The sequence below is a fragment of the Coturnix japonica genome, chromosome 27 (genome assembly GCF_054131305.1).
Source record: "Coturnix japonica strain WE chromosome 27, WE-NBRP24, whole genome shotgun sequence".
Lineage (NCBI taxonomy): Eukaryota > Metazoa > Chordata > Aves > Galliformes > Phasianidae > Coturnix > Coturnix japonica.
Genome location: NC_140689.1, coordinates 6,369,496 through 6,397,394, shown reverse-complemented (window position 1 = coordinate 6,397,394; position 27,899 = coordinate 6,369,496). Strand labels below are relative to the sequence as shown.

General features: G+C 44.3%; 1 protein-coding gene across 1 annotated transcript in view; it reads right to left on the bottom strand.

The window, feature by feature from the left end:
- The window catches only part of LOC146756420 (nuclear pore complex protein Nup153-like), a 31,802-nt gene extending 8,130 nt beyond the window's left edge, over positions 1-23,672 (bottom strand). Inside the window, exons 1-6 of the mRNA XM_085524391.1 lie at positions 23,265-23,672; positions 12,680-12,896; positions 10,067-10,315; positions 9,296-9,435; positions 9,085-9,213; positions 7,282-7,452 (exon numbers count right to left, since the gene is read on the bottom strand). Of these exons, the coding sequence (XP_085380517.1) occupies positions 7,282-7,452; positions 9,085-9,213; positions 9,296-9,435; positions 10,067-10,315; positions 12,680-12,896; positions 23,265-23,384 (1,026 nt within the window). The 5' untranslated portion in view covers positions 23,385-23,672. The remainder of the gene's footprint in view (positions 1-7,281; positions 7,453-9,084; positions 9,214-9,295; positions 9,436-10,066; positions 10,316-12,679; positions 12,897-23,264) is intronic.
- Positions 23,673-27,899: the final 4,227 nt, after the last annotated feature.

The following is a 27,899-nucleotide window of genomic DNA, read 5'->3' as shown; positions in this document are numbered from 1 at the left end:
TAGGCGACACGGCTGGAACGCTTCCCACTCTCCGAGAAGTTCGAGAGAAGAAGGAGGGCACTCCAGCCTGGGAACGAGATTATATAGAGTCCTGGTCCCGTGACTTATTGTTACTCCTGTTGTTCTCTGGGATATGTAGTCTTCTTCTGTGGACTGCACATTCAACAGAAGTATCCATACTTGACATGATGTTATGATGTGGAATACTGATAGCAAAATTACAAAATTACAAAACCATGACATTCCACCCCTTATTCTACATTATTACATCATGGTTAATATATACATATATATACATAAATATACACGTATGTAAAATTGTGATAGCTAAATAGTAGAATTGCATGTAACATAACTAAATGTACAACTATAATAACTAAAATACACTACACATGCAAACATATATACATATAAATACATAAAATTATTGACTGCACTCCCCCAGCGTCAAATTCCCTTGTGGCACACATTGAACATCCCCATCCTTCTGCATTACCCACCAAGTGCACCCAGGTCCCTGGGCAAAGACAGTTCCACGGATAGGTTTGCCCTTTCCAGAAGCTGGAAGGACCCAAACAGCTTTTCCCAACATGTTCTTTACATGTACAACAGGGACCTTATCTCCTTCTACAGTGTGTAGGGGGCTAGATTGACTAGGACCATCACGATTGACAGATCCTCTAGTATTCACCAACCAAGTGGCTTCTGCCAGATTCTTCTCCCAGTGCTTAAATGTTCCACCACCCATTGCTTTCAACATAGTTTTCAACAACCCATTATATCGTTCAATTTTACCAGAAGCTGGTGCATGGTAGGGAATATGATAAATCCACTCAATGCCATGATCTTTGGCCCAAGTATTTATAAGAGAATTTTTGAAATGTGTCCCATTATCAGATTCAATTCTTTCTGGGGTGCCATGTCGCCATAGGACTTGTTTCTCAAGACCTAATATGGTGTTTCGAGCAGTAGCATGGGGTACTGCGTATGTTTCAAGCCACCCAGTGGTTGCCTCTACCATAGTGAGTACATAACACTTACCACTGCGAGATCGTGGCAAGGTGATATAATCAACCTGCCACGCCTCCCCATATTTATACTTTTGCCATCGCCCTTCCTCCCAGAGAGGTTTCATCCTTCTGGCTTGTTTAATTATGGCACATGTTTCACAATCATGAATAATCTGCGCAATAGCGTCCATGGTTAAGTCCACCCCTCGGTCTCTGGCCCACTTATATGTCGCGTCTCTTCCTTGATGACCTGAGGTCTCATGAGCCCATCGAGCTAGAAATAATTCACCCTTATTCTGCCAGTCCAAGTCAATTTGAGCCACCTCAATTTTGGCAGCTTTATCTACCTGATGGTTGTTTTGTTGTTCTTCAGTAGCCCGACTTTTGGGCACATGTGCATCCACATGACGCACCTTTACAACCATATTCTTTGTTCGGGAAGCAATGTCCTTCCATAGTTCAGCGGCCCAAACAGATTTTCCCCTCCGTTGCCAGTTATTTTGTTCCCACCGCTGTAACCACCCCCATAAGGCATTTGCCACCATCCATGAGTCAGTATAAAGATACAGCATTGGCCACCTCTCCCGTTCAGCAACATCTAAGGCCAGCTGGACAGCTTTTACCTCTGCAAACTGACTTGATTCTCCCTTACCTTCAGTGGCCTCTGCAACCTGTCGTGTGGGGCTCCACACAGCAGCTTTCCATTTGCGATGCTTCCCTACAATGCGACATGATCCGTCAGTGAATAGGGCATATTTCTTTTCATTTTCTGGTAATTCGTTGTATGGTGGGGCCTCTTTAGCACGTGACACCTCTTCTGCTGGTGATGTTCCAAACTTTTTATCTTCAGGCCAGTCCATGATTACCTCTAGGATTCCTGGACGATTGAGGTTTCCCATTCGCGCTCGCTGTGTAATCAGCGTAATCCACTTGCTCCAGGTGACATCGGTAGCATGATGAGTGGAGGGAACCTGTCCTTTGAACATCCAGTTCAGCACTGGCAGTCGAGGTGCCAAAAGGAGCTGTGTTTCAGTCCCGACTACTTCGGAAGCAGCCCGAACCCCCTCATACGCGGCTAAGATCTCCTTCTCAGTTGGAGTGTAGCACTCTTCAGACCCCTTATATGATCGACTCCAGAATCCCAGGGGTCGGCCTCGGGTCTCTCCTGAGGCTCTTTGCCACAAACTCCAAGTGGGGCCTTTCTCTCCAGCAGCAGTATAGAGGATGTTCTTTACATCCTGTCCAGTCCGTACTGGCCCCAGGGCTACAGCACGGGCTATCTCTTGTTTAATCTGTTCAAAAGCCTGCTGCTGCTCAGGGCCCCATGCAAAATCATTCTTCTTCCGCGTTACCTGATAAAGGGGGCTTACAATGAGGCTGTAGTTTGGAATGTGCATCCTCCAAAAGCCCACTGCACCCAGGAAAGATTGTGTCTCTTTCTTGCTAGTTGGTGGAGACATGGCAGTGATTTTGTCGATCACATCTGCTGGGATGTGACGACGTCCGTCCTGCCACTTTATACCTAAGAACTGAATTTCCTGGGCAGGTCCTTTTACTTTGCTTCGCTTAATAGCAAAGCCAGCTTGTAGAAGAATCCGGATTATCTGCTCTCCTTTTGTAAAAACTTCTTCTGCTGTATCGCCCCACACAACAATGTCATCAATGTACTGCAGGTGTTCAGGAGCACCACCCTGTTCCAGTACAGTTTGGACCAACCCATGGCAAATGGTTGGGCTGTGTTTCCACCCCTGGGGCAAACGGTTCCAAGTATACTGAATGCCCCTCCAGGTGAAGGCAAACTGTGGCTTGCATTCTGCGGCCAAAGGAATAGAGAAGAAGGCATTGGCAATGTCAATGGTGGCATACCATTTGGCTGCTTTTGACTCCAGCTCGTACTGGAGTTCCAACATGTCCGGCACAGCAGCGCTCAATGGGGGTGTGACCTCATTCAGGCCACGGTAGTCTACTGTCAGCCTCCATTCTCCACTGGCTTTACGCACTGGCCATATGGGACTGTTAAAAGGTGAGTGAGTTTTACTGATCACTCCCTGATTCTCCAACTGGCGAATCAAATCATGAATGGGGAGCAAGGAATCCCTGTTGGTGCGATACTGCCGTCTGTGCACTGTCTTTGTAGCAATCGGTACCTGCTGCTCTTTTACTCGTAGCAGCCCCACAACAGACGGGTCCTCTGACAGGCCAGGCAAAACAGACAGCTGCTTAATGTTGTCCATGTCTACAGCAGCTATCCCAAAGGCCCATCGATACCCCTTAGGATCCTTGAAATGCCCCCTTCTGAGGTAATCAATACCCAGTATACATGGAGCCCCTGGGCCAGTCACAATAGGATGTTTTTGCCAGTCTTTGCCAGTGAGGCTTATTTCAGCCTCCAGCACAGTCAATTCTTGAGAGCCCCCAGTCACTCCAGAAATATGGATTGATTCTGTCCCTTCATGACTGGAGGGCATTAGGGTGCACTGTGCACCGGTATCCACCAGTGCCTTATATTTCTGTGGTTCTGATGTGCCAGGCCATCGAATCCACACAGTCCAATAAACTCTATTATCCCTTTCCCTCCCCTGACTGAGGGCAGGGCCCCTCTATTGGTTACCTGTGATGACTGGAGCAACTCCACTGGTGGTTGGTATGTCTAGTAGTTCTTTCACCCGTGCTCGTAGTGCAGACGTGGGCTGATCATGCCACTTCCTCATGTCTTCTCCACGGTCACGTAGGTAGCGCCACATGGAAACACGCGGTGCAATCGTACTGTTGTTCTTTGCTCGAGCTGGGAAGCGTGTGCGTTTAACAGCTGAGACTTTTGGTGATGCAGGTGGGGAGTAGGACTGGACTAGTTTGATCAGATCCTTCATTAGACCTGGTGGCCCGTACGAGGATTGACCTTCATCAGTTGTTTCTGATACTGTTACGGGATCATTGCAATTAGTTGATGGAAACAATTTCTTGCACATTTCATCTACTCGGTTTTCTAGCCGTGAGATGGCAGAAACTGCGGCATGCAGTTGGGGGAGCTGCTGATCGGTGGTTTGAAGCATTATAATCAGCTCAACAACTCGGGGCCATCTGTCCACGAATCCTTTAGATCCTGATACCAATGACTGTGCAATTCTCTCTGGTGCTGTACTTGTGATTTTCTGCCACATGTCAGGATCGGCCCTCACTCTCTCTGGGTCAAGTTCGCTTGGATCAGGGCTGTACAACATTTTCGCCATGGCCAATTCCCTCAGGCGCTGAATACCTTTTTGGACGGTATTCCAACTATCAAATTTAGGCTTCAAAGCATCCTTAAAGGGGTACCTTTCTCTCACGGCTTCTAACAGCCGCAACCAGAGAGTAGCAGCTCCATCCGAACATCTGCTAATCCCTCTGTCGATACCTGCATCTTGGGCAATGCTTCCTAGTTGGCGAGCTTCATTACCATCTAGAGACAAGCTGTTGGCCCCGTTGTCCCAGCAGCGAAGCAACCAAGCAAGGATACCTTCATCTTGACGCCGTGTGAACTCCTTTCTTGAGCCTTGGATTTCAGTCAGCTTCAGAGGTCGACAATAGGTGATTTCCTCCTCATCATCAGTCTCTTCTTCATGCCTCTTGGTTTTTGCCTTTGCTTTTTTCGGTACTGCTCCATGCCCGGCACCTGGGTCTTCTGCTGCCCCCCCCTGTGCTTCTCCTTCTTTTCGTTCTAGACGCATGGACACCCGTTTCCATTTCTTGCCTTCCACAGGGGCAACTGATATTGCTACTGATGCCTCCTGTGACTGATCAGAATTAACTTGGGCTTGAATCTCAGATCGGAAACTCTCTCTCTCCAGAATAGTATGATACAAAGCACGGTATGCATAAGCCAAACCCCACATAAGGTTTACCTCCTTAGATCTCTGACCCAAATACTCACTTAATTTCTTAGGGTCCCTTAGGTGTTCAAGAGTGAAATCCCATGACACTGCGGGTCCCCATGCTTCTAAGACTTTTCCTAAACCTTTCCATATTCCCTGCCAGTCATCATTCTCTGGTTCTGGAGGAGACTTCCGCATAGAACGAATGCATAGGAACATATATGCATGCATTGATAGTGATAACATGAATGCAAGTATGAACCCTATCTCAGTTATTGAAAAGCGTGTGGAAATCTGAGAGTACAACCTAAATAAAAAGGGTTTTTTTAGCCTGTACAATGAATTAAACATGGTGGTGTTTGTAAAATTGCCTGTTCCATCTGGGATGCAAGTATTTGTAAAATTGCCTGTTCCATCTGGGATGCAAGTGTTTGTAAGATTCACAATTCCATCTGGGGTGTAGATGCCAAAATTCTGACCATACCACATCTCGTAAAAGTACCAGGCAGGTGTCTCCATCAGTATCCACCTTATTAGGCTATATACCTGCACAATTCCACAACACCAAATTATGGTGTTAATAGTTGACCAATACTTTAAGAAGATCATAATTGCTTTCAATCCCTTAAACAGAGCAACTGGGATGAAGAGTGGATTCATAGCTGGCAGGCTCTGTAAAAGTCAGAGCTAGCTAGCTTTGCTCTAAGGGAGAAAGAAATCCCTTTGTTTTCTACACAAAAGTTAGATAGCAATGCTGAGAATGTGCAGCAGCCCTTAATGTTGACAATTTGTCTGGTATTTCAAGGTCACGTTCTCTGTGAGCAGCTACGGAAAGATAACACTCCCAACACTCCTGTAACGAAGCTCTTTAAGAGCAAAGAGAGAGTTGTTCTAAAAGCTAAAAAGCTCTATGCCCGCATTCTCCACCAAAAAATCTGTCACGGGTTACTTAGATTTACCTATGCCCGTGACAGGGGAAGCCACCCCACGCCCCCCCCCGGGGCCCGGAAAGGAGGGGGAAAAGGGGAGTGGGATAAAACAGCGACAATCTAAGGAGGAAAAACTTATTTTACTAAATATGATATCGAAATACAAGATAACACAATATAATATAATTAAGGCTAACAAAATGGAACGAAACAGAGAGAGAGAGAGTCTCCGAAAACCGAGAGGCCTACTGTGAACTCTAGGCGACACGGCTGGAACGCTTCCCACTCTCCGAGAAGTTCGAGAGAAGAAGGAGGGCACTCCAGCCTGGGAACGAGATTATATAGAGTCCTGGTCCCGTGACTTATTGTTACTCCTGTTGTTCTCTGGGATATGTAGTCTTCTTCTGTGGACTGCACATTCAACAGAAGTATCCATACTTGACATGATGTTATGATGTGGAATACTGATAGCAAAATTACAAAATTACAAAACCATGACACTCCCCTCTTTTCCTCTGCCTACACTGTGATAGTTTTTACTAGCTTAACCCATTGATTTATCATTCAAAGCATTAAGCAACTGATAGGGCCTTCTGAGCTACATACTACATAGATTTTCCTCCTACAGAGCCAAACAAACAGTAGAGCAAAAAGTAAAAAATGTTGTCAAATAATATTAAATTAATCTCATTCACTAATATGTCATCTAACATTTTAGATTTGTACTAAATAGATTTAAAGTACTTTAACTTCCCTGTTCAAAGTATTGCCCAGTTAGCTGTTCAGTACACCAAGAGCTATTCTGTCTGGTGCAGATCCTTGAAATAAGTGAAATGCCACATACATCACTGCTACCCACTGCAAAAGTTTTGCCTGAGCGTACAAGAGCTCTGTCAACCACACGCTCACTTCAGCAGGAAAACGGAGAGCCATGTCCTTCACAAATAATTGTTTTCATCACGGGCCACCCTTCTCCTGCCAAATATTATGAATCCTAGTATTGTGAACAGACAGTCTATCTCCTTTTACCCAGTGACAGCTGTGTGCAACATTCGTTTACTGCCTGACAACTTCAAGCTCCCTGTTGCAAATTTGGCAGATCTTTCTTAATGCCTTATCACAGGTGTGGTTCTACAATTTGACTGAGAATTCACACCAGATTTGCTTGCAGTTAATTGGGTAACAAGCTGTACTTTATTTTCAATAATCTTGCAATTTAGTACACGGCAAAAAGAAGGTGCAGGAAGTCTCAGATGTTTGGAAACTCTGAAGTGATTGTAAACTTAATTATACACCGATCAAGCGATTGTATAAAGGACAGAAATTAACAGTTTTCTTTCTCGTTATCTGGATGGTGACAGTAAACAGAAGTATTCTTTTTCTGTGCTTGAATCAACACAGAAGCCTGCACAAAATCTGGAATTCTTTTGGAATCCTGTGGAAAAAATAATGCAATAAATTAAACAGGGCTCAACATAGGGAAGACTTTCATTCTTTACTGGCACATCTACTAAGTTTTACTAATATATTAAAAGGAGTGCTGCTTACTGCCAGAGGACTTGACATCTTCTCTAGTGACTGCAGGATGCGCCGTGCTGTGGAACTCGTCACACCATAGGATTGCATGTTTGCTTGTTTAGCTTTCATTTGCCTTACTGGTGTCTGAAAAAACAACACTGTAATTGTCATGCTGTTCAATTTCGAGTTAAACACACGTGTATTTTATGGCCCCAGGCTACACGAACAATATAACCAATATTCTCCGATGACAGAGAAAAACGCATTCGCTGGGAGCTCAAGACAATGAAAAAACATTCTGAGTTATAGCAGTTTAACTGGGTCTCCAATACATCTTGCACACGGGATAAAACAAAAACAAGAAGCCCATATGTGTAGAAAGTAAAGATGGAAGATGTTATGACTGCCGGTGTCTCTGAAGCAGTAATTAGGAAAACTGAACTGAAGCAAAGGCTTGTGATCCAGACAGCGCTTTCACTAACAACACAGACCTCAGGAGTTTCATGATGGTACAATACCATCTTTAAATCAGTGTATAGAACCACAACCAGGAGTTTTTAGTTCTACTTCTCTCTTGCCTGCATCCAGACATCTTAGGGAGACCTCCAAGGAAGAGACTCGACAGCCTCTGAATAGCCTGTATCAATGTTCCATCACCTGCACAGCACAGAAGTGCTTCCTGGTATCTACATGGAACCTCCAGTGTTCCAGTTTGTGCCCAATGACTCCTGTCCCAGCACTAGGCAACACTGAAAAGAGACCAGTGCTTCACCCTTTTGGCATCCGCTCTTCAAGGATTTACAGACACTGATGAGATCTCCCTAAACAGGCCCGGCTCTCTCAGCCTCTTCCCACAAGAGAGGTGTTCCAAACCCCTCATCACCTTGGTGGCCTTCTGGACTCTCCTCAGTATGTTGCTGTAATCCACAGCATACAGGAATAAGTAAGCTACTGTCTCCTTTAAAAGCCTAATATTTTGGTTCCTATTTTCAGTATAACCTACAGTTACACTGCAAAAAGTTTAAATAACTGATCATAGAGGGCTCCCAGCTTTCAGGAAGTTTTAAAAACAAGTTTTCAAGGTTTCCCATACATCAGAAACTTGCACTCTAGCTATTAAGAGTTGTCAGCATTCATTTACAGCTTCATTTCAGAACACCAAGAACTCTTATGGGCAAATAACTCTCTTCAAGAACAGTGTGAAACATTAAAAGAAAAAAGAATGCTACTGTTCACCTCGAGATTGGCATTTAGTCCTGCATGCTCCTCTCAGTATTAGAACAAAGGACCTGTAATGCTAATTCTAGATACAGTAAAGAGCAAACAGCCTCATACAATTTATTCATAGCATGAGCATAGATATGATTGTGTAATTTCTACAGATAAATATCAGACAGGTCTGACCACTGCAGCTTTTGCTACTATAAGCACAAGTTTTCAGTGTTGTGCTGTCATTGTTCTAATTGCATGACGTTATTTTAACGTGATACAGTTAGAGGTATACAACAGCACTCAAATGGAATATTTTTAAAGACTTAACAGAGGAAATCCCAACTACAAACATCTAGCTTTAACAGTCATTCTCCTTCATTCCAACAAATACTTACATAATAACCATTAAAATAATTTGAATAACAATTGCCATTTAAACTTCTACTCTTGTAGGCAAAGAGGGAAGAATAGGAGCTGTTGCCACATTCTTGGCTCCCCTCTCAAAGCTACAGTGCTACTTTAATATTTCAACCACAATTTCTTACCACGCTGTTTTTCTCTTACCTGATAAGGAGCAGCTCGCACTTTTGTCTGCCTTGCAGCTGCAGCCCTTCCACCATAAGTGGTCTTTCCAGGGTAAAATGGAGAGTCTCCAAGCTGGCTTGTCTTAAAGACAGAAGTGTTTCCAAGCGTCTATAGAAACATAGCATGGTAACTGGTCAGTAAAATGGGTATGCATTTCAAATGATTAAAACAAATACTGTGCAGTACTTACAGGAGAGAGAGCTCCAAAAGCAGATAAATTGAATGCAGGTTTCTTTGAACTAGACGCAGAATGTTGGGTGAGGGAATGAGATCTTTCAGCTTCTGAGGACCAAAGCAGTGGTGCTGAATTATTTTTTGAAACTGCGGTATCTGCCAAAAAGACAAACACTGGATATAAAAGCCTCGAGGACAAAAAGAACTCCCGTTATTAAGGATCACACTGACCTAAGCTCTTTAATACAAAAATCATTCCTTAGTGAACTCAGCATAAAACACGGCAGCACTGACAGCTGAAGCCTTCTTTCAAGAAAGGCCAGAAAAGCAGCTCAAAACTTGCACAGTCAGAATAGTTCCTTTATCTGCTCTTTGTGAAACACAAGAAAACAACCCGCATTGCCATTTGTCACCTGTAGTTACTCACTAGCTGTCTGTTGGACAGTAGCTCTTCCTTCTAAGCAATAAACCTAGTTGTTGAGCTAAAGCAATTCACTTTCACTTGCTACCATCCCAGTTCAATATTTACATACAACTAGCTGAGAGTGGGTAAATCAGAACTGATTTTTTTTTGTAATACCAAGGTCTCATAATGCACTTCTGAACACAGTTACATTAAAACGTTGACTGAAACAAATACTTCTAAAACACTAAAAATAAAATGCAATTCTCACTTCCAAAGTTGACATTCACTTATTTACTAAGTTGATGAGGAATATGAATGGATGCAAAGTATTTCACATGATGTAAAAATTACACTAAAGCCTAAAAAAAATATGAAAATTACCTTTCTCAGATGCTCTAGAGGAGAAGCCACTAGTTGTTGCGATGTTATCATCATCGTGCTGAGAGGTAGAATCTTTTATTTCCTTTACTAGAGACAGTCCAGGATTGCCAATGCCAAGTGAAGAAGATGTAGAGGGCTGACAGGGTGGCACAGTGGAATCTGACACGTTACAGTTCAAATGGCCCCGATGAAGAGAGGGCCTCGTTAATACAGATGAACAGTTCAATGCTGATCTACTCGTGGATGGTTCTAAATACAAACAGGGAGACGATTAGCTTTCCTATAGACGAGCTCATAGAAGCCAAAATCTGTTTTCTATCAACAGTCAAGCTATTGCCAAGATCTAAGCACAAAAATAGAGAAGCCAAATTTAACTTCTTCCTCATCCAGATAGAGTTTCAACTGTGTGACTATAACAGCAACACTACTTGCAATTCTGAGTATTAATATCACATTAAGAAGAAGTTAATTACGGGGCTTTACAACACCGGCCCCTGACTTCATGCTCAAGTACTTCAACACTGGATCTTTAACTAAATCAAACATACAGACTCCTTCCTCTTGCATGAAAAGCTTGCAATAAACTTTCCAAAATTTGAGACCATGCAGCAAATTGCAGACAACACTGCCGTTTACATAATCTCAGTACATTAGTTTGAATACAACATGAAAATGAATGTTTGCAGTACTTTTTATTTTTCCTTCCAAAACAAATCTACAAATCAGGTCATGCCACATGTAAACATTATCTCCTATCCATAAACTTTGGAGATTTTAAGTCAAGAAACAAGTAAGCATGTTTTCCTCTGGAACCAAAGGGTCAACAAACACTGCCAGTGGCCTGGAGGGGGTGGCCTCACAGCTCCAAGTTGCTGAATGAACAGGACTACTAATAAATATCTTGCCTGATGAAAGTTCACTCTCTCAGGAATCCTGGGAATTCAAAAGATTCTGAGCCGCTCTCCCCTTGATACTTGCACTGAAGCTTAAACTAGCTAGTTCAATCCTCATTACCACTGCTATAGCACTAATCAGTTCTCTGAAACATTAGCAGATTATGAGGACAGTATTGCTTGACAGTTTATTGGCCAAGCAAGAAATACATGCTGTAGCACGTAGGTATCTCAGAGCTGAAGAAATACATATTTCTAAAATTGCAGTAATAACTAATCTTAAACAAAAAACTGAAATATAGCAAGTAACATACACAGACAGCAACATAAGCTAGCAGAGGTCCCACACGGTCCACCTGCTTCCGATATTCTGGACTTAATAAGTTTGCTGTGCAGCTGTTCTTACTAACAGGTCCTTTCACACAGTCCTGTAGAAAAGCCAACACACGCTCCTCAGTCATGAAGACATTATCTATTCCTTTATTCATACTTATTTCCTCAGGTCCTGTTTGTCGCCTGGGAGAAGAGGCCAAACCCCTCCTCATCACAACCTCCCTTCAGGAAGTTGCAGAGTGCAATGAGGTCTCCCCTGAACCTCCTCTTCTCCAGGCTAAACAATCCCAGCTCCCTGAGCTGCTCCACATAAAACTTGTGCTCCAGACCCCTCACCAGTTTTGTTGCCCTTCTCTGGATGTGTTCCAGGGCCTTGATGTCTTTCTTGTAGCGAGGAGCCCAAAACTGAACACAGTACTCAAGATGTGGCCTCACCAGTGCTGAGTACCATTGTTTACAATTACATGGCATTGTAGGCAAAGATACTTCCTCATTGTTTTTGACTCTGACAACAGAAGCAACTGTTTCGAACTGTTTTTGAACTGTTTTTGAAGCGACTTTCCACATTATCTACGATTACCTTTACATGCTCAGACTAAACTACTTTCCTTAAAGAGGAACCCAACTGAAAGCACACGCAAATTCACACAGCACGACTACAGACTACAGAATCAGGGAGGAACCTGATTTAAAACAAAGATGAATTTTTAACATAGTACAGAGGCTGCAAGTCTCTGCCAAGAGTCCAAATATCTTTTCAAAGACAACAGCCTAGATACTAACACATATCTTAATTTTACTGAATATTCTAAAAATAATGTAATATATCACATGCATGAGTTCCCCAGCTCGCTATTAAGCTAACAAGGAGCTTTACTAAATCGATCAAAGTCCAAAAAGTAATAAACAAATAAAAAAATAAATAAAATTCTAAAAATCAAGACATGAGAAGAAATGTTTCCTCTGCCATTCTGGAATCTACTTTTTGTTTTCAGGACTTCAAAACAAATTAATGTTTTTAACTGCCTAAGGCAGTTAGACAAAGACTAACAGGTCTTCTAAAAAATAAAACAGAAAATACAATTTAGCACACTTGTGAGTATTTTCAACGTTTCCTCCCTGACTAATAGAGTACATGAAGTCAACGGACGGCTTCCAAGAGTTGTAAGTTCTGTGCTTTACAACTGTATTTACAGTTTAAAGCTAAGAGACAGTTTCACAAACTGTTGTTTTGAGGTTTGGGTGGGTTTTTTGTTCACTTGTGGAGGAGGGGCTGATTTTAATTACATCAAAAACCCTCTTAGCAAATTCCTTTGGTTATTTAGATTTGAAACCAGAAATCTGTGAGGAAATAGAGAACCGGAACACCACATGATTTTTCACATACCTTCCAGGTTAATTCCTGCTGGTTCAGGCGTGACTCTCCCATCGGTCATTATGGTATCTTCATCTCCACAATCGTGATGATAATTTACTGGATTCTCTTCCTGGTTTGTAGATTCATTTGTATCTGCACATTCATCTTCACTTTTATTAAAATACTTCTGTAGCCATCCTGGTACAACGTTTTTCACCGACTCCGTCATTCTGCTAATGATTCCCTGCTTGAAAGAAGAAATGCTTCTTTAATTACAGAAACAGACAACAGCATATGCTGGGATACAATCTTCCACAAACCTCAAAGACAAGAGTAAGATGCAAGAGTTTGATCCTAAGTGTAGGATTGCTATGCTTCTGGGATGCCTAAAATTTCCCTAATATTAATTTCTGACTAACTATTAATATTCAAAGTTCCGAAGCTTCCATCAGAGTCAATTCACAAGGCCACCAGGAAACTATTTCTACATAACTCCTCATCTACATACTTGTTTCACAACTCTTCCTCCACACACTCCATTGGAAACCACCTAAAACAGAAGCTCAGCAGTTATCTGCAGTGATAGTGAGGATCATTGTATCTGCTATCATTCCCTGAAAACTTTAGCATCCCTTTCTGTCAAATCTCAACCACAGGCAGACAATCACTTGCAGCACTCCTTCTCGCACTGCTGACAACCATGGAGCTGCTTGGCTCCTTACACTACAAGCAAACATGAAGGCTGACTCAGCAACTCCAACACTGAAAACCAAGAAGTGACACAAGAGTGAATGGAATTCAGCAAAAAAAATCTGTTGCTAATGGGTACATCCAGGTTTTGGCTGGTTCTGTACCAACAGGCCTGCTCTAACACTTTTCTGGGTTTGGGAAATAGAATTCTCCAGCTGAACTTGTTATTTGGGTGTAGAAAATTGATAATATGCTTTGAGCATGCTGAAGCTAGCTACAGTCTAACAAAATTCTGAGATAACAACCATGCACACACATAACAACACAACAAAAAACCCAAATAACCAAAATAAAACCCTGTATCATTGAAGTATTCCACAGAAGACAGTGCAAAAACCGAGATACAAGAATTATAAACACCGATACATCCTTGAATCCAGAGCTGAGAGGGAGGTAAGAGAAGAGGAAAAAGTAGAAAACAAAAAGCCTTTTCGCAGGAAGAAAGTCATCCTAATTCACAACTAGACATTTTTCCTAATGATCTGTAATTCTATTGTTTATTTGCACAAGGACAGAATAAATACCCGTGGACAGTTTGAACCACACAGGATACCATGGAATGAACACATCCATCACAATTACTACCTTAAAATGCACACGACTACGAAATGCTCAGAATGATGCTATTCTCTTATATGCTAAGCCTCAGCTTCCCTGCAGAAACCACAAATGCAGATGATGCCAGAGTTCACAAGCAGTTCAACGCAAGGTGTCAGCAGAGTGGCTCCTTCTAATCCCCCAGCCCCTTATTTACACCCTTTTCCCTGACACACTTCACTTTTTACCAGGGCTACCAATGAAAGAGCATTGGGACAAATCAGACGGGATAATATTTGCAAAAAAGAGCAAATGCTTAGGACACAAACAGCACCCAGGGCTGCGTTCCTTCACAAAAGGCACTGCTTCATGTAGTCAGTAGAAACTGACTCAACAACTTGAGTTCAAGAAAGAGAAGAACTGGGTCCTGCAGAGGCAGGGCAATGAGCAGGTTTACCCGCTTCCCTTCATGGCATCTTACTGAGGAGAGGGTGCACAACCACCAGAGGCCGTTGTCAAAAACTCTGTTATCTTCTAGAACTCCCTTGCTGAACAGATGTGAGGGACCTGCCACCTCAACGGCATCCTCTAAACGACTGGAATACTTGATGGTGAACACACACATTTTGTTGTTGGCTGAGTCTCCACCCACAGAGCAAGGCTCCAACTCAAGACAACACTGGATCCAAGAATGTGGTGGAAAATCTCTTTCACCTTTGTTTCGTCTATTCTTTCACTGTTTCTCCCCTCGATCTCTTTCCATTTGTTTCCATCACCTCCAGGGATAATGACTCCACCACCTTCATGGGCAGCCTGTTCCAATGCCTCATCACTATTTTAGAGGAGAAATTTTTCTTAATATCCAACCTGAACTTCCCCAGTTGCAACTTAAGACCATTACCTCTCATTCTATCACTAGTTACCTGGGAGAAGAGCCCAACTCCCACCTGGCTACAACGTCCACTCAGGTCACTGTAGAGAGAAATGAGGTCTCTCCTGAGTAGCCTTCTCCAGACAGAACAATACCCCAGTTCCCACAGACATTCCCCATAAGACCTGTGCTCCAAATCCTTCACAGCTTTGTTGCCCTTCTCCGGATGTGCTCCAGGGCCTCAACATCTCTCTTGTAGTGAGGGGCCCAAAGCCAAACACAGTATTTGAGGTGCGGCCTCATCAGAGAGATGATCACTCCCCTACTCCTGCTGGCAACGCTAGTTCTGATACAAGCTGGGATGCCATTTGCCTTCTTGGCCACCTGGAGACACTGCTGGCTCACGTTCAGCCAGCTGTTGACTAGCACTTCCAGATCATTTTCTTCCTTACAGCTTGCCAGCCATACTGCCCCAAGCCTGTAGCACTGCATGGGGCTGTTGTGAGCAAAATTGGTCTCAATGAAACTCATACAACTGGCCTGAGCCCATCAATCCACGTGGTGACCAATGCATATGGTGAAGTAAATCAAATACAAGTAAAACGCTACCTGTGTTTATTTCACTTACAACTTCCAAGCTGATTTCATTACAAAAAAAATACATAATGAATCTTACAATTCCTGGAATATACTGGGCAATGCATGCAAAGCAGAAAAAAGGAAACAACCCAAGAAACAGACGTGCTTCATTTTATAACAAGACTTACTTGTGAAATGCTCACCCCTCACCTCTTCACACCACAGTTACTTACCAGGCCCTCCCTTGTCACCTGAACTCACTAGACATACGCCCAATGTGTTGCCGCACAAAAACTCTTCTGGTGCCAGCCCTGTGCTCAGAGGAAGGGCAGCTCTGTAGTTCCTCATTGCTACTGGCCTGGGAGGCTCTGAAACATGATACGGTGACAGGGAGAATCCAAACTGTGAGTAGCAGCAATTTGGTCAGTGAATACGTTTTGGTCCTTCAGCAGATTCAGAATTAACTCACTGATTTCAGCAGTTTGAAAGCTGCTCTCAGTTCCAGCAGTTGTCTGCTGATGTTAAATGCACTCACACGCTAAGCTCATCTGAAAACAGCAGCGGCAGGAAAGCAGAACAAAACACAGAACGTGGAGAAGAGATCCAATAGCTTATGAACAGGTATTTACAACAGCTCCTCGAACATGGTACCCCCCAAGCACCTGCAGCACTGCTGGGTATGTCTCCACCAACACATACATGCACCACCACAGCAACAGTAACTACAGCTGCAGCTCAGAGGCTCGCTGCCTTGGGATGCGACTCCAAACAAATGATGTGCTGTAGGCACCCAAGAGTAAGCAAGCAGGTGGCCTAATTTACTACTTTGAAACACCATTTTCTGAAATGGTTGATATAAAGAAATAAAAGCCAATAGCCAACAGAACTCAGGCTCCTTCCATCCCCCACATTACCCGGTGCCAGCTCTGGTGCAGCAGGCTGCTCTCCTTACTAGCTGAATTTGTTAATCTGGCAAAAAGCGCATGTTTCTCTGCTGGACTAATGAGTTCAGCTGGCGCAGTGCAACGAAAATGGCTCAGGAGAAAGAGAAATATCGGGCAGCAGGACAAGATAAAGAAGCAGCAAGACCTTCCTTTGAGCAAATATCCACAGATACACAACCATGGACAGCCGTACCAGGCCTGCTTCAAACCAACTCAGCCAGAATTTCACCTTCAGCTTGCAACAGCTCACTATTTAGTTACAGTGGTGATAATGCAAAAGCAAGGACAGAAATGGAAATGTGACATGGTTGTCTCCTGCAGCAGCACAGATGCAGAATGGCTCCGAACTCGCCGTGCTCTTTTCCTTTAGGGAGTGGTTTCAATCTGGATGTAGGACAGCAGAGTTTGATATTTCATTTAGAAAACAGACAATAAAACTTATGACTTAATAAGAACAATATGTTACAGGAATGTCATCAATTATACGACAGTGGAAAAAAACAACTATTTAAGGCAACTGGACTAGTACAACTTTACTTCCAAAGACCACGAAGAAGGGTTTACGCTTTCAGATGCCAGTACTTCCTTCTTATAGTGATAAACGAGCCTTTCTTAGTCCAGCTCTAGAATGAACACCCAGGGACACTGGTGCTGTTCTGCATTCTGGCACTGCCTGCAGATTTCCAGCAGGAAGACGACAGCCCATCATCATCACTTCCATCCAAGTGCAAAAAGCCAGTGTATGGTGTGCTCCTGTATGTAAACCAGCATGTAACTATAGCTTAAATCCTAGTGACACCACGGATGCCCCGTCCTTGGAGGTGTTCAAGACCAGGTTGGACGGGGCCCTGGGCAACATATTTCTGGCCACGTGCCTTCTCCACAGTTCATCTGACAGAATCAAGAGCATCTCTCAAACGTAAGTGGATCTCTAAATACCATTATCTTACCACTACCAAACAAAAAGATTGTCACTGCACAGAGATTTACTCAGTGGCTGTAGATAACAGCATACAGTTCTACAAATCTGTATGTATTCTGCAGCTTTGCATACTATCATAGTGAATACTTAAGGCTGATATTACAGCAGCTGTGATATTAGAATGACCACATGCCCGGTGCAGATGAAGAGTTTTAATCTTTGGTTGATACCTTAGAGACAAGCAGAGGTAGAGCACTAAGAGGGAAAGGAGCCACGAGACCCAGTTCACACAGAAAAGAGTTTGTCTCAAAGCAGAGCTACAGCTTCAAAGCAAAGTCAGCTATTTTTTCAGGACACACTTGCACAACTCCTTCCAACAGCAGCGTTATGGAGACAATAATAAACAACCTTACCAAGGAGAAAGAAAATTTTCTGCTGGCACAGGTATTTGCAAAGCAAGCATGTGTGTTAAAACTGTAGCTTTAAGCCTAGTTCCAGAGGTATAAATGTTAACAAACACATTTTTTTCTGCAACAAAAGTAGAGATTATCATGAGCCTATGCTTACTTTAAAAAAGATCACAGAATCACAGAGTTGTAGGGGTTGGAAGGGACCTCTAGAGATCATCGAGTCCAACCCCCCTGCCAAAGCAGGCTCCCTACACCACATCACACAGGTAGGCGTGCAGGCGGGTCTTGAATATCTCCAGAGAAGGAGACTCCACCACCTCCCTGGGCAGCCTGTTCCAGTGCTCCGTCACCCTCACCGTAAAGAAGTTCTTGCGCACATTCGTGCAGAACTTCCTATGCTGTAGTTTCAACCCATTACCCCTAGTCCTATCCCCATGCACTAGATGGCAATCACAACCATGCCAAGCACGCACAGAGACACTATAATTAAATGCCAAGTGCAATTAGAAGATGAGTTACAGAATCTCAAAAGGAACTGCCGCCCTGAAAACGTCAGTGCTACCGCCCCACCACAATAGCTTTAGTGCTGTGCCACTTCCTAGACAGCAGAAAAATGACTTCAGGTCTTCTCTTGTCAAAAGAAGGGGAATATATCTGTATTCCCTCCAATAACAACAAAGAAAAGCAAACGTTATAGTTAAGAGGATCTTTTAATTAATGAGTGTTTTTTGTAAAATAATCTAGAATACCACTATGACAAACACTGCATCAGCAAGTTGCAAAATGACTTACGCTTCAGGCAGTCAAACAAGCTAGTTCCTGCTCGCCTTGGCCCCATTTTCAGATGACCCATCTGCCTTGGCTTTAAAGGGCTCTGTAATCTTCCAGTCCCTTTCACTAACAGAGGTGAGGGAGTAACAGCCTGAAGTGGTGACGCATAGAAGTGAGTACGAAGCTTATGCAGACCAGGATGTCATTGGTGTCCTTGGCCACACTGATGGCTCATGTTCATCTGCCCGTTGACTAACACCTCCAGTTCCTTTTCTGCTGGACAGCTTTACAGCCACACTTTCCCCAACCTGTACCACTGCATGGGGTTGTTATACCCCAACAAAACAAGGTTCCTGTCAGCCCACTACTGTCAAGAAACACTGCAGCCTTGCCCTTCAGCATTCGGACATTGCCCCCTTAAGTTTGCTGTCACCCAGGAGCCAGCTGGGGGTGCATGCCCTTCTCTTGTCCCTGTTGCTTCCTAAAGACCTAAAACAGAATTAGTCCAAATATCAACCCCCAGGAGATTCTTAACAATTGGCTGTCAGTGTCCCTCAGCAGCACAGATCACAACCCTTTAAGGCCAATGGTCAGCTAGTCTGGCCCAACCACCTGGCAGTCTACTTGATGAGCATGTATTTCACCAATCTGTCTACACAAATAATAGAGAAGACCATGCTGAGGTCCTTGCTGTTCTCCGGGTGAGCCATGCTGACTGAGCCAGCCATCCATCCTGCTTATGTTAAATTTGTTACACAGTGCTGCCGTAGCAGTCGTGCTGATCCAAAATAGCTCCGCTCAAACTTCTTCAGGTAAGCAGAAGAAATGTGGTGCTCTACCCTCAGTCTTCTGAATCAGCAGCTCAGTTCCCACACAGCAGGGAAGCAAGAAGCAATGCTAATTACCGACTGGAGGAATAAACAACACGGAGGAAATGATGAGCCGCTGGCAAATGAAGGCCGTGTCAGTGTCCCAGCTAAGGGACCATTCTTTCATCTACTTTAAAATCTTCTGTCTGAAGACACCGCTCACTAAGATTGCTCTCCTCCAACACTTAGCCCCCAAGGCTGTCGTGAAAACACTTTGCAAGACAGAAATCAAAATATTCATAAAATGGGACAGCAATCAGATTCTACTGCTTGTCGTACCACTGACAGCACTGCCAGCTTCAGTGAGGGAAAACTGTCAGCATCTCAGCTAAGGTCTTCCCAACCAGGATACGACGCCGCTCCAAAGCCAAGTATTAGATTTAAACACCTGTTTTGCTAATACAATTTGATATTGTTGGAACAGAGACGAAACATCATTTAAGGATGATGATTCAATTAGTTCTGGAAGTTCACAAACGTTGAGCCCGATGTGCTCACCTGCTACTAAATCAAAACCAGCAGAGAGACATACAAGTGTAAACACAACCACTTCAGCACACTTTGCGGTATAATCCTGTTGGTAAGAATGAAACCGATAGCCATAATTGCTTAGCTCTCCATGGACATTCTTAATAGATTAAGTATTTTTATAGATTAAGATTTTCCCTCCTAAGATTTACAAGAACTAACTTACATTACTCAACAGGATATTCTAGGAACTTTCTGCATGATTTCAAGATCTCATCCCCAAATAAACCCAGCAGTTTATAAAACTCCTGCCCACTGCTTGCAGGCACTGCACACCACAGAAATCCCAGACATAAATCAAGTGCGAGTTTATAACTGGCCCATGTTCATTATAGAATCTAGTGATAATGCAATGATTCAGGCATTGCTGCAGACAGTGGAAGTTCCCAATCCCATAACTACTCTGTCCTTACGTGACATCGCATGTGACCCTAAACTTCATCCATCCAAGAAGAGCTGCTTTACAATCAGGACACACAGAAAATGCACCTCTCATCTTTCTGGTATCATCCCAAGGACGTCAGAATCAGACTGATCACAAATATGTAGCAACTCCTGCTGGTTTCTTCCACGCTAATCAGTACATCTACACAAAACAGCAAAGCTAAACCTAAAACTAACAATAAGAACACAGAGATATCATATAGATATTTAATAAGTTAATAATGTCAACAGATATCCCATTAACACACCCACCCTAGTAATTGCAGTCATCATCCTACTTAAATGACCAGGACAACCCAGCATTTAAAGCACTTCCAGCCACATCCAGGAGATGAAACCCACATGCCAGGAACAACAGGTCCCTTGCTGTACCATACTGAGCCCTCAGAGCAAATACATGACTTTAGGCCAAGTGTCCACACTCTTCAGGTCGTGCTGAATGAGGATGGATGTTTCAGCACGAGGCAGCTGACTGAACAGGTCGTTTGCCAAGTATGGCGTTACCAAAAGTCAACACAAACAGCATGGAGCTGTCGTCATTCAGCCATTAGGAAAACCCAGTTGCTGAGAGGAACTCCTAAATGTTACCTGCAGAATGCCTCACCTAGAAATACAGAAGGGCCCTTTTGGCTCTGAGGACTGCCAACCAGGAATCCTTCACAGTGGAAGAGTCTGTATCCCCTTTACTTAGTAAGGCTGCTACTTCTCATTTGTTTGATAACAAAGCCACTGACGGTGCCGTTTGTTGTAAGGCAGGAGGGAAAGCACCATGGTTTAAGTTCCTTCACTTCTGGGACAATCAGCATTCGTATCTCCATCCCCCAGGACAGCACATGAATTGCAAGTCACCAGCGTTCTTCTCCAGACTGCATCTGCTCACCTTTCCTATTACGGCTGATTTTAAAAAGGCACTAGACTTTAAAACAAACAAATAAAAGCATAATGAAGCATGGTTCGAAAGATTAATCATCAAGCATATGGGCAGGAAATACTAGGCTTTGGATGCTCGCTGCAGGAACATCTAATGTAAAATGAGTAACAAGTTCTGAAACCCTGGACCAGAGCCTGCACACCTCCATTCTTGGAGGGCAGCATTTTCTTATATATCCTCTTTCTGGCTCAGTGAATCACGCTTTCTTTTTCTGGATAGCAGCACAGCTTCAACCAGGAGAGCTGAAGCTAACGCGCAGCTTGACGGCTGGGATATCTGCCTGCAAAGTGGAAGATGTGGGTTGATTGCTCCAGGCAAAAAAAGGAAACTGAAGCGGGGTCTACCACATTTTGAACAAACGCTATAACTAATAGCCTTTAAAAAGCATCAGCACCTCCTCTTGCAAACGCCTTCCTAAGCTGTCACTGTGTTTTCTGGAAGACTGACTGCAGCATATATTGGAGACGATCGGAGAATTCCCACCTGACTAAAATCCCCAAGAACAACAGTTAAATTACAACACCCAGAAAGCAGATGGTGATGAGCTTGGCATCCCGCTAATCATCCCCCTAATCATCCCCATACAAGTGGGGAAAAAAGAAGGAATTGGATTTCCCAGAGATTCAAAGCTGCCTGCTATGCTGCCCAGAGTGCCCAGTCACCCTCAGAGCTTGACAGTAAGAGACCAAGGGTTTTTGGGGCCACTATTTTGACCGTGAGCATCTCAAGCAGGTCTACTCAAGTGAATCTACTTAATGATAAAAGCTGGAAGGGGAATGATCAGAATCAGAGGTATGACTTCAAGATAAAATTGCGCTGATCGCTTTCGAGTCCTCCTGAATGCATCACTGAGACTAATAAATCACAGATCCCCTGTGGAGAGCAAACCTTATATCGAAAACAGGAACATATGTTCATTAATTTCAATTTCAACTTCGTTGTCAGTTAGCTACCTACCTAGAGCTCATTCTTTTATGTAATATGAGTTTACACTACTCATACGGTTAAAAAGCTATTCACTATAATAAGAGCATCTCTCAGTCCATCATTTACTAACCCACTACAGCTTCCCGCTCCAACAAGCTACTCTTGATCTAGTCTACACGTTGGCTCTGCAGCACCCACTACCAGGGCAGAACCTACAGACATAGAATCACAGAATCATAGAATGGCCTGGGTTGAAAAGGACCACAATGATCATGTAGTTTCAACCCCCCTGCTATGTGCATCCAGCCTGGCCTTGAATGCCTCCAGGGATGGGGCATCCACAGCCTCCTTGGGCAACCTGTTCCAGTGTGGCACAAACCCTCTGCGTGAAAAACTTCCTCCTAATATCTAACCTAAACCTCCCCTGTCTCAGTTTAAAACCATTCCCCTTTATCCTATCGCTATCCACCCTTGTAAACAGCCATTAAACATCCATCTCTCAGCACAGGTTTATGCTTAAACAAACCTACTGAGAAATTCCTCTAGATATCAGACAACAGCAGAGCTAGGAAGCCACCTCTGCCGATTACTTTAAACACAAGCACGAAGCTTATCAGAAGCACTATCAGTGCAGGAAATACACAGCAACTTCAACACTGATTCAGTCAGAGCTTTCAGCACTGTCAGCGCGGCGATGCTCCACACAAAGTGCTGCCAGCCTCACGTAGACAGCATCGCTCAGTCAATGGAGCACGCGAGACTCAGCGCTCCTTTAAAGAACAGGACGCAGTTCGGGCACAACCATACGAAGCCAGCGGGCACTGGGCACCCACAGGCACTGGGTACCAACATACTCCCCTCCCGCTCCTTGGGCCGCTCGGAGGGGCTGTAACCTCCCGGCCTTTGTTCCCCGCCCCCTCCATTCCCGGGCCGCACGCGGAGCGTGGGGCGGGCGAAGATGAGGGAAGGGCCGCTCCCGTCCCCGCTCCCCCCCGCCAGGCGGTGAGGCCTCTTCCCTGCCAGTCCCGCCGCCGGCACCGAGGAGAACAAAAGGGGCCGCCCTCCCGCCCCTCACCCGCCGCCTCGCACGTGGGGACCGAGAGAGGGTCGGCCCCGCTCCGCCGCTCCTCACCTGCCTGCTCCTGCGGTACGGAGGATTCGCGGTGCCCAGGTGGTACCGCCGGGTCCGGATCTTGCCACCGCCGCCGCCGCCGGCTCCTCCTCCCGCTCCTCCGCCGCCACCCGAGGCCATGCTGGGACGCGGCCCCTCGGCTGCCCTCCTTTCCGCCGGGCCGCTCCCTCGCTCTGCGCCTTCACCGCCTGCCAAGCCACGCGCCGCGCGGCCTGGAAGGCGTGGGGGCCCCTGTCGGCCTGCCCCTGCTCCTCCCCTCCACCCCGCTCTCCAAAGCTCCGCTCCGCCGGCCTTTCCGCTCCGCCTCTCCTCAGCTGGGCGCGCCTCAACCCCGAGCCCCGCTGCCTCGCGACCTTCGCCCGCTGCCGCCTCGCGCTCTGGGCGCCGGCCGGCCCCGCGCTGCCCGCCCGCCCGCTCGCCCCCACCCCCCTCCGGGCTCCGGCTCCGACCAACCACACCAAGCCGCCCGCTTGTCACCGGGAAGCGCCAAAGCGTCAGCAACCGCGACGGACCGGCGTGCACAGCGAACACGGGTGGAGGCGGGGCTGCGTGGGAAAGCACGGCGAGAACGTGGGCGAGTGGGCCGCAAACACACAGAAATTGAAGCGCCTCAGAAAACGCGTCCGGCACGGGACTCGGCCTGAAGTGCGCCTTTCCCCTGTGAAGTGGGAAAGAATAGAACGTTCGATTGTGCCGTTGTGTTGCCGTGGTGTTGGAAGGGCAACGGTGCGGCTCTAACGCCCGTTTAGAACGCTGCTTTGGGGAGTGGGCACAGCAGGGAAGCACGGCGCCTACAGTGCACAGAATTCAACACAGAATCAACAAGGTTGGAAAAGACCTTGTTCTACGTCTTTTCCAACCATTCCCAATACTTCCCAGCTAAATCATATTCCTCAACACCACATCCAAACGTTTCTTGAACACTCTCATGGTCGGTGACTCCACCACCTCCCTGGGCAGTGCATTCCAATGCCTGACTACCCTTTATGAGAAGTAATATTTCCTAATGTCCAGCCTGAATCTCCCCTGGCACAGCAGGGGAAGCAGAGGAAGCACTCAAACGTGCTTCCTCGTGCACAGAACACGCTCAAAGTTGTGTGGAATGAGACAGCGAGCATAGAATATCTTCATGTGGAAGGGACACAGAAGGTGACTGAGGCCATCACAGGGAGCCCTTGGATTGCTCGCAGCCGTCCCACCTTTCCCCAGTCAAAGTCCACACAAAGTGAGCACTGAAGGAACTGCTGCAGGAGTCTCAGTCCAAAGCTTTGCAATAAATCCTCGCTTGTAGTTGCATGCTTTTTTGTTGCTGTTATTTTAAACCCCCCTCCGGTGTTTTCAGGGTCATCCTCCAGGATCTGTTAGCTCTCAGTTCTCGTGTACTGCCATACAAAGCACTTTTGAAACCCCTGGTGAGCAGAATTACACCCTGCACTTTCAGAGCTTCCCCCCCACACACACTGTCAATACACGTTGAGCAGCAGCAGGATGGCTCCTATCAACACCCTCCCTGCAGAACATGGAAGGCCTCATCCTTAGTCAATAGTCAAGAACACGACTATCATGCTCAACTCTAATTTCCTCTGTAAATTCAAACGCTGCTTTATTTATTTCACTTCCGTTTTTCCCATTTAGAACAATTTCTAAACAAGTGACCTTGAATGACACTCACGACTCCGAAATATCTGCAGGTGTAGTCAGTGCCCGTTAACACGTGTCACTTCAGTTAATTGTTGCTAAAAGTGAGCCGAAACAAAAAAAAAAAAAAAAAAAAAAGGCAAATATATATATGCATCCAGCAGAATGATAGTGATCATCGCCATTTGATCAGTCTTCCCTGTGAGTCATATCTGCACGTTACTTTGAGGTAGCGCTAGAAAGAAGCGGTTGGTCCAGAGCATCCCTGCAAAAAGAAACATTCATGGCTTAAGTACCATTTACTATTCATGCATCCTCTTAAGAACCCTTTAACCTTTCTCCATAGCTGTTTTTTCCTCTCTCATTGACTTAGAGATTAATAGTAGCCCCTCAAACCTTCCTGATCAGAGAAGAGATAGGAAACACCCCACTACTATTCTTGAAGAAACTAGCAGGTTTTGTGTAAAGGTACCCCCTGCTGCAGCTGTATCCAATGGAAAGAGTTTACGAAACCATTACTGGATACTCCTATAGGAAACCTCAAACAATGGGGTGGCCACAGACTTTTTCTCTGAGGCTCACATGCTTTGGTCATAGGCCACAACCGCACCAGACTAAGTGAAATCACATACACATAAAGTGGCAAACCTTGTAAGCTTTTGAAGCTGTAACACTGCCATCCAAATTCAAGAGGCCTACACCTACTGTCTTGAGTTTCTCCCCTTCAACAACTCCATATATACACACAAGCAAGTTATTTCCCTCTAGATTCTCTCTGCTTTATCTCTCACCTCTAGCTCAAGTCTCCTGTTACTAAATCCCCTCAACCTAATCCTTTAAAGATCACCAGCTCACACAAGGGAATGGCCCAACAAATTCCTGTGCCCAGCTCCAGTGCTTCTCTGCTTTAGAGAGAGCCAGCTGCAATTGCTGAAACTGATGCCCCTACCCCACCTCCATATATGTATACCTACATCACACATAGTAGTAGGGAACTGCCTCACCTGGCATTAGCAGCTTCCACAGCTACTGCCACAGCAATTTCTGCTCTTAGAATATTCTGTTTCCAACCTGACCTATTTATCATTATATATATTGTGAAGTAACAAGTAATCCAATACACAGAGGGTTAACTAGATCCAAGGCCTAGAAAATCATTGATACCTTCCAAGATGAGTAGTTTAAAGGCACAAGATTGCTAGCTCAAAGCTAAGTTTTCCTCCCTTCTCTCACCTGCTTTGAATACAGTCATCACTTAAGGTTTTGTAACTTCATAACTAAAACACCTAGTCATCAGGAATACCACAGAAATAATCAAGGACAGGCAGGAAATTAAAGCACTGTTATTAGGATATTTGTGTTTATGGTTGCCTCCTTTAAGTCAACAAGTTATCTCCAATAATTTCCAGGTTGAAAAGCATATTGTATACATGCGTATACAATATGTATATTGTAAATGTACAAAGTGTGAGCTGAGAAGTCTAACACTAAGGAGGGTAAGCAAAAGCTGAATGCTGAGGCTGAGATTGACAGCGGGGATCATCCTTAGTCCACAGAACTTTTACAGCTATGACAGCTGAAGCCTGCACTTCTGTATGCTTAAAATATCAGATTTATAAACCAATTTGAACTGACTTTCACATTAATAATGGTGCCAGACTCCTGCAGGAGGAAGGGAACACAAGGATTTTCATGACAAAACCCAGGAACAATCTCCCACCTTATGCTGTTACGCTAAACAAGTAGTCTACAAGTGAGTGTTAGGTTTTGCCAGTGTCCTAACACACTCATATAAAAATAAAGATGAATGAGATATCTTTACTACCCCAATTAAATGCCATAAGCCAGAAGAGAACGTCCTACACATACATAAGAGTGAAGTCCCTTGCTGGCAGGTTTGCAGGTTTGTTTCTTTAGAAACAAGAGTAAACAAAAACATCTTTCGTGGCACAATCCAACAAGAACAGAACACATCCACTTCTGCCACAAACAACAACTTCCAACCTTCATGAATCTAAGAATCTTTAACATTCAGCCCACTTTACAACTTTTAGTTACACTTTATAAAGCAGATCTGTCACTGAAAAAAGGACTGTGGAAGCCCAACACTGTCTGCAATTGCTAACATGCTCAGAAAGGACAGATTTAGTATTTGATACCCAAAAAAAGAAAACCTGCACTTCAGAACTGAAATGCTAAAGTTGCAGTTACCACGGGTAAGTAAGGATGTCACTGGTGTATCGCTGGATCCAGAACGCTTTGCCGATTTTACAACAGGAACACTAAAGGTAAACCCAGTCTGCTACAAAAAAGAAAGGTTTTTCAGAGTCAGAAACCTAAGAAACTTTAATGAAATTCACACACAAGCACAGATCTGAAAGCAAGTCTCCAAATTTTTGCTATACATACTGGATGATTAATTATAAGGCAGAAAGCCACATAATTGTTTTCCCCACTAGCACAGCCACCTCTGTCTTAATGGTCCGCAATACTCTACTAAATGTCTGATAAAAAGTTGAGCTTTTTCATTTTACTTACAGACAACGGAGGTAGCACTTCTGCCTCAGTAGATTTCACAACTGGAGATGAAAATCTGAACACATGACTGCCAACGTTACTTGTTGGTTGTACCTGTATTTTCAAAAGAATGAAAGGTTTATATCTAAGAGCAGCAACTACCTGAATTCAGAATGCAAAACAAGTTTTGCAGTGAAGTTCAGAAATCTGTTGTTTTAGTTATTTCTAATCCACAGATTAGAGGAATAATAAAACAAAATGAAGTCTGCTAGTGAGTCTACAAGACATCATCTTTAAAACCAAATCACACAAACCAAGAGAAAAAGATGACATGCTAATTAGGTCTAAATAGATGGAAAAGCAGGAAATTGAAGACATCTCTAAACTCAGCTCTACTAAAGAACTTCCTCAACAGGTTAAAGCAGATATTTGCTTCAAAAAATGCAAAACTATTTCAAGTATTCTAGAACAATTAATGTT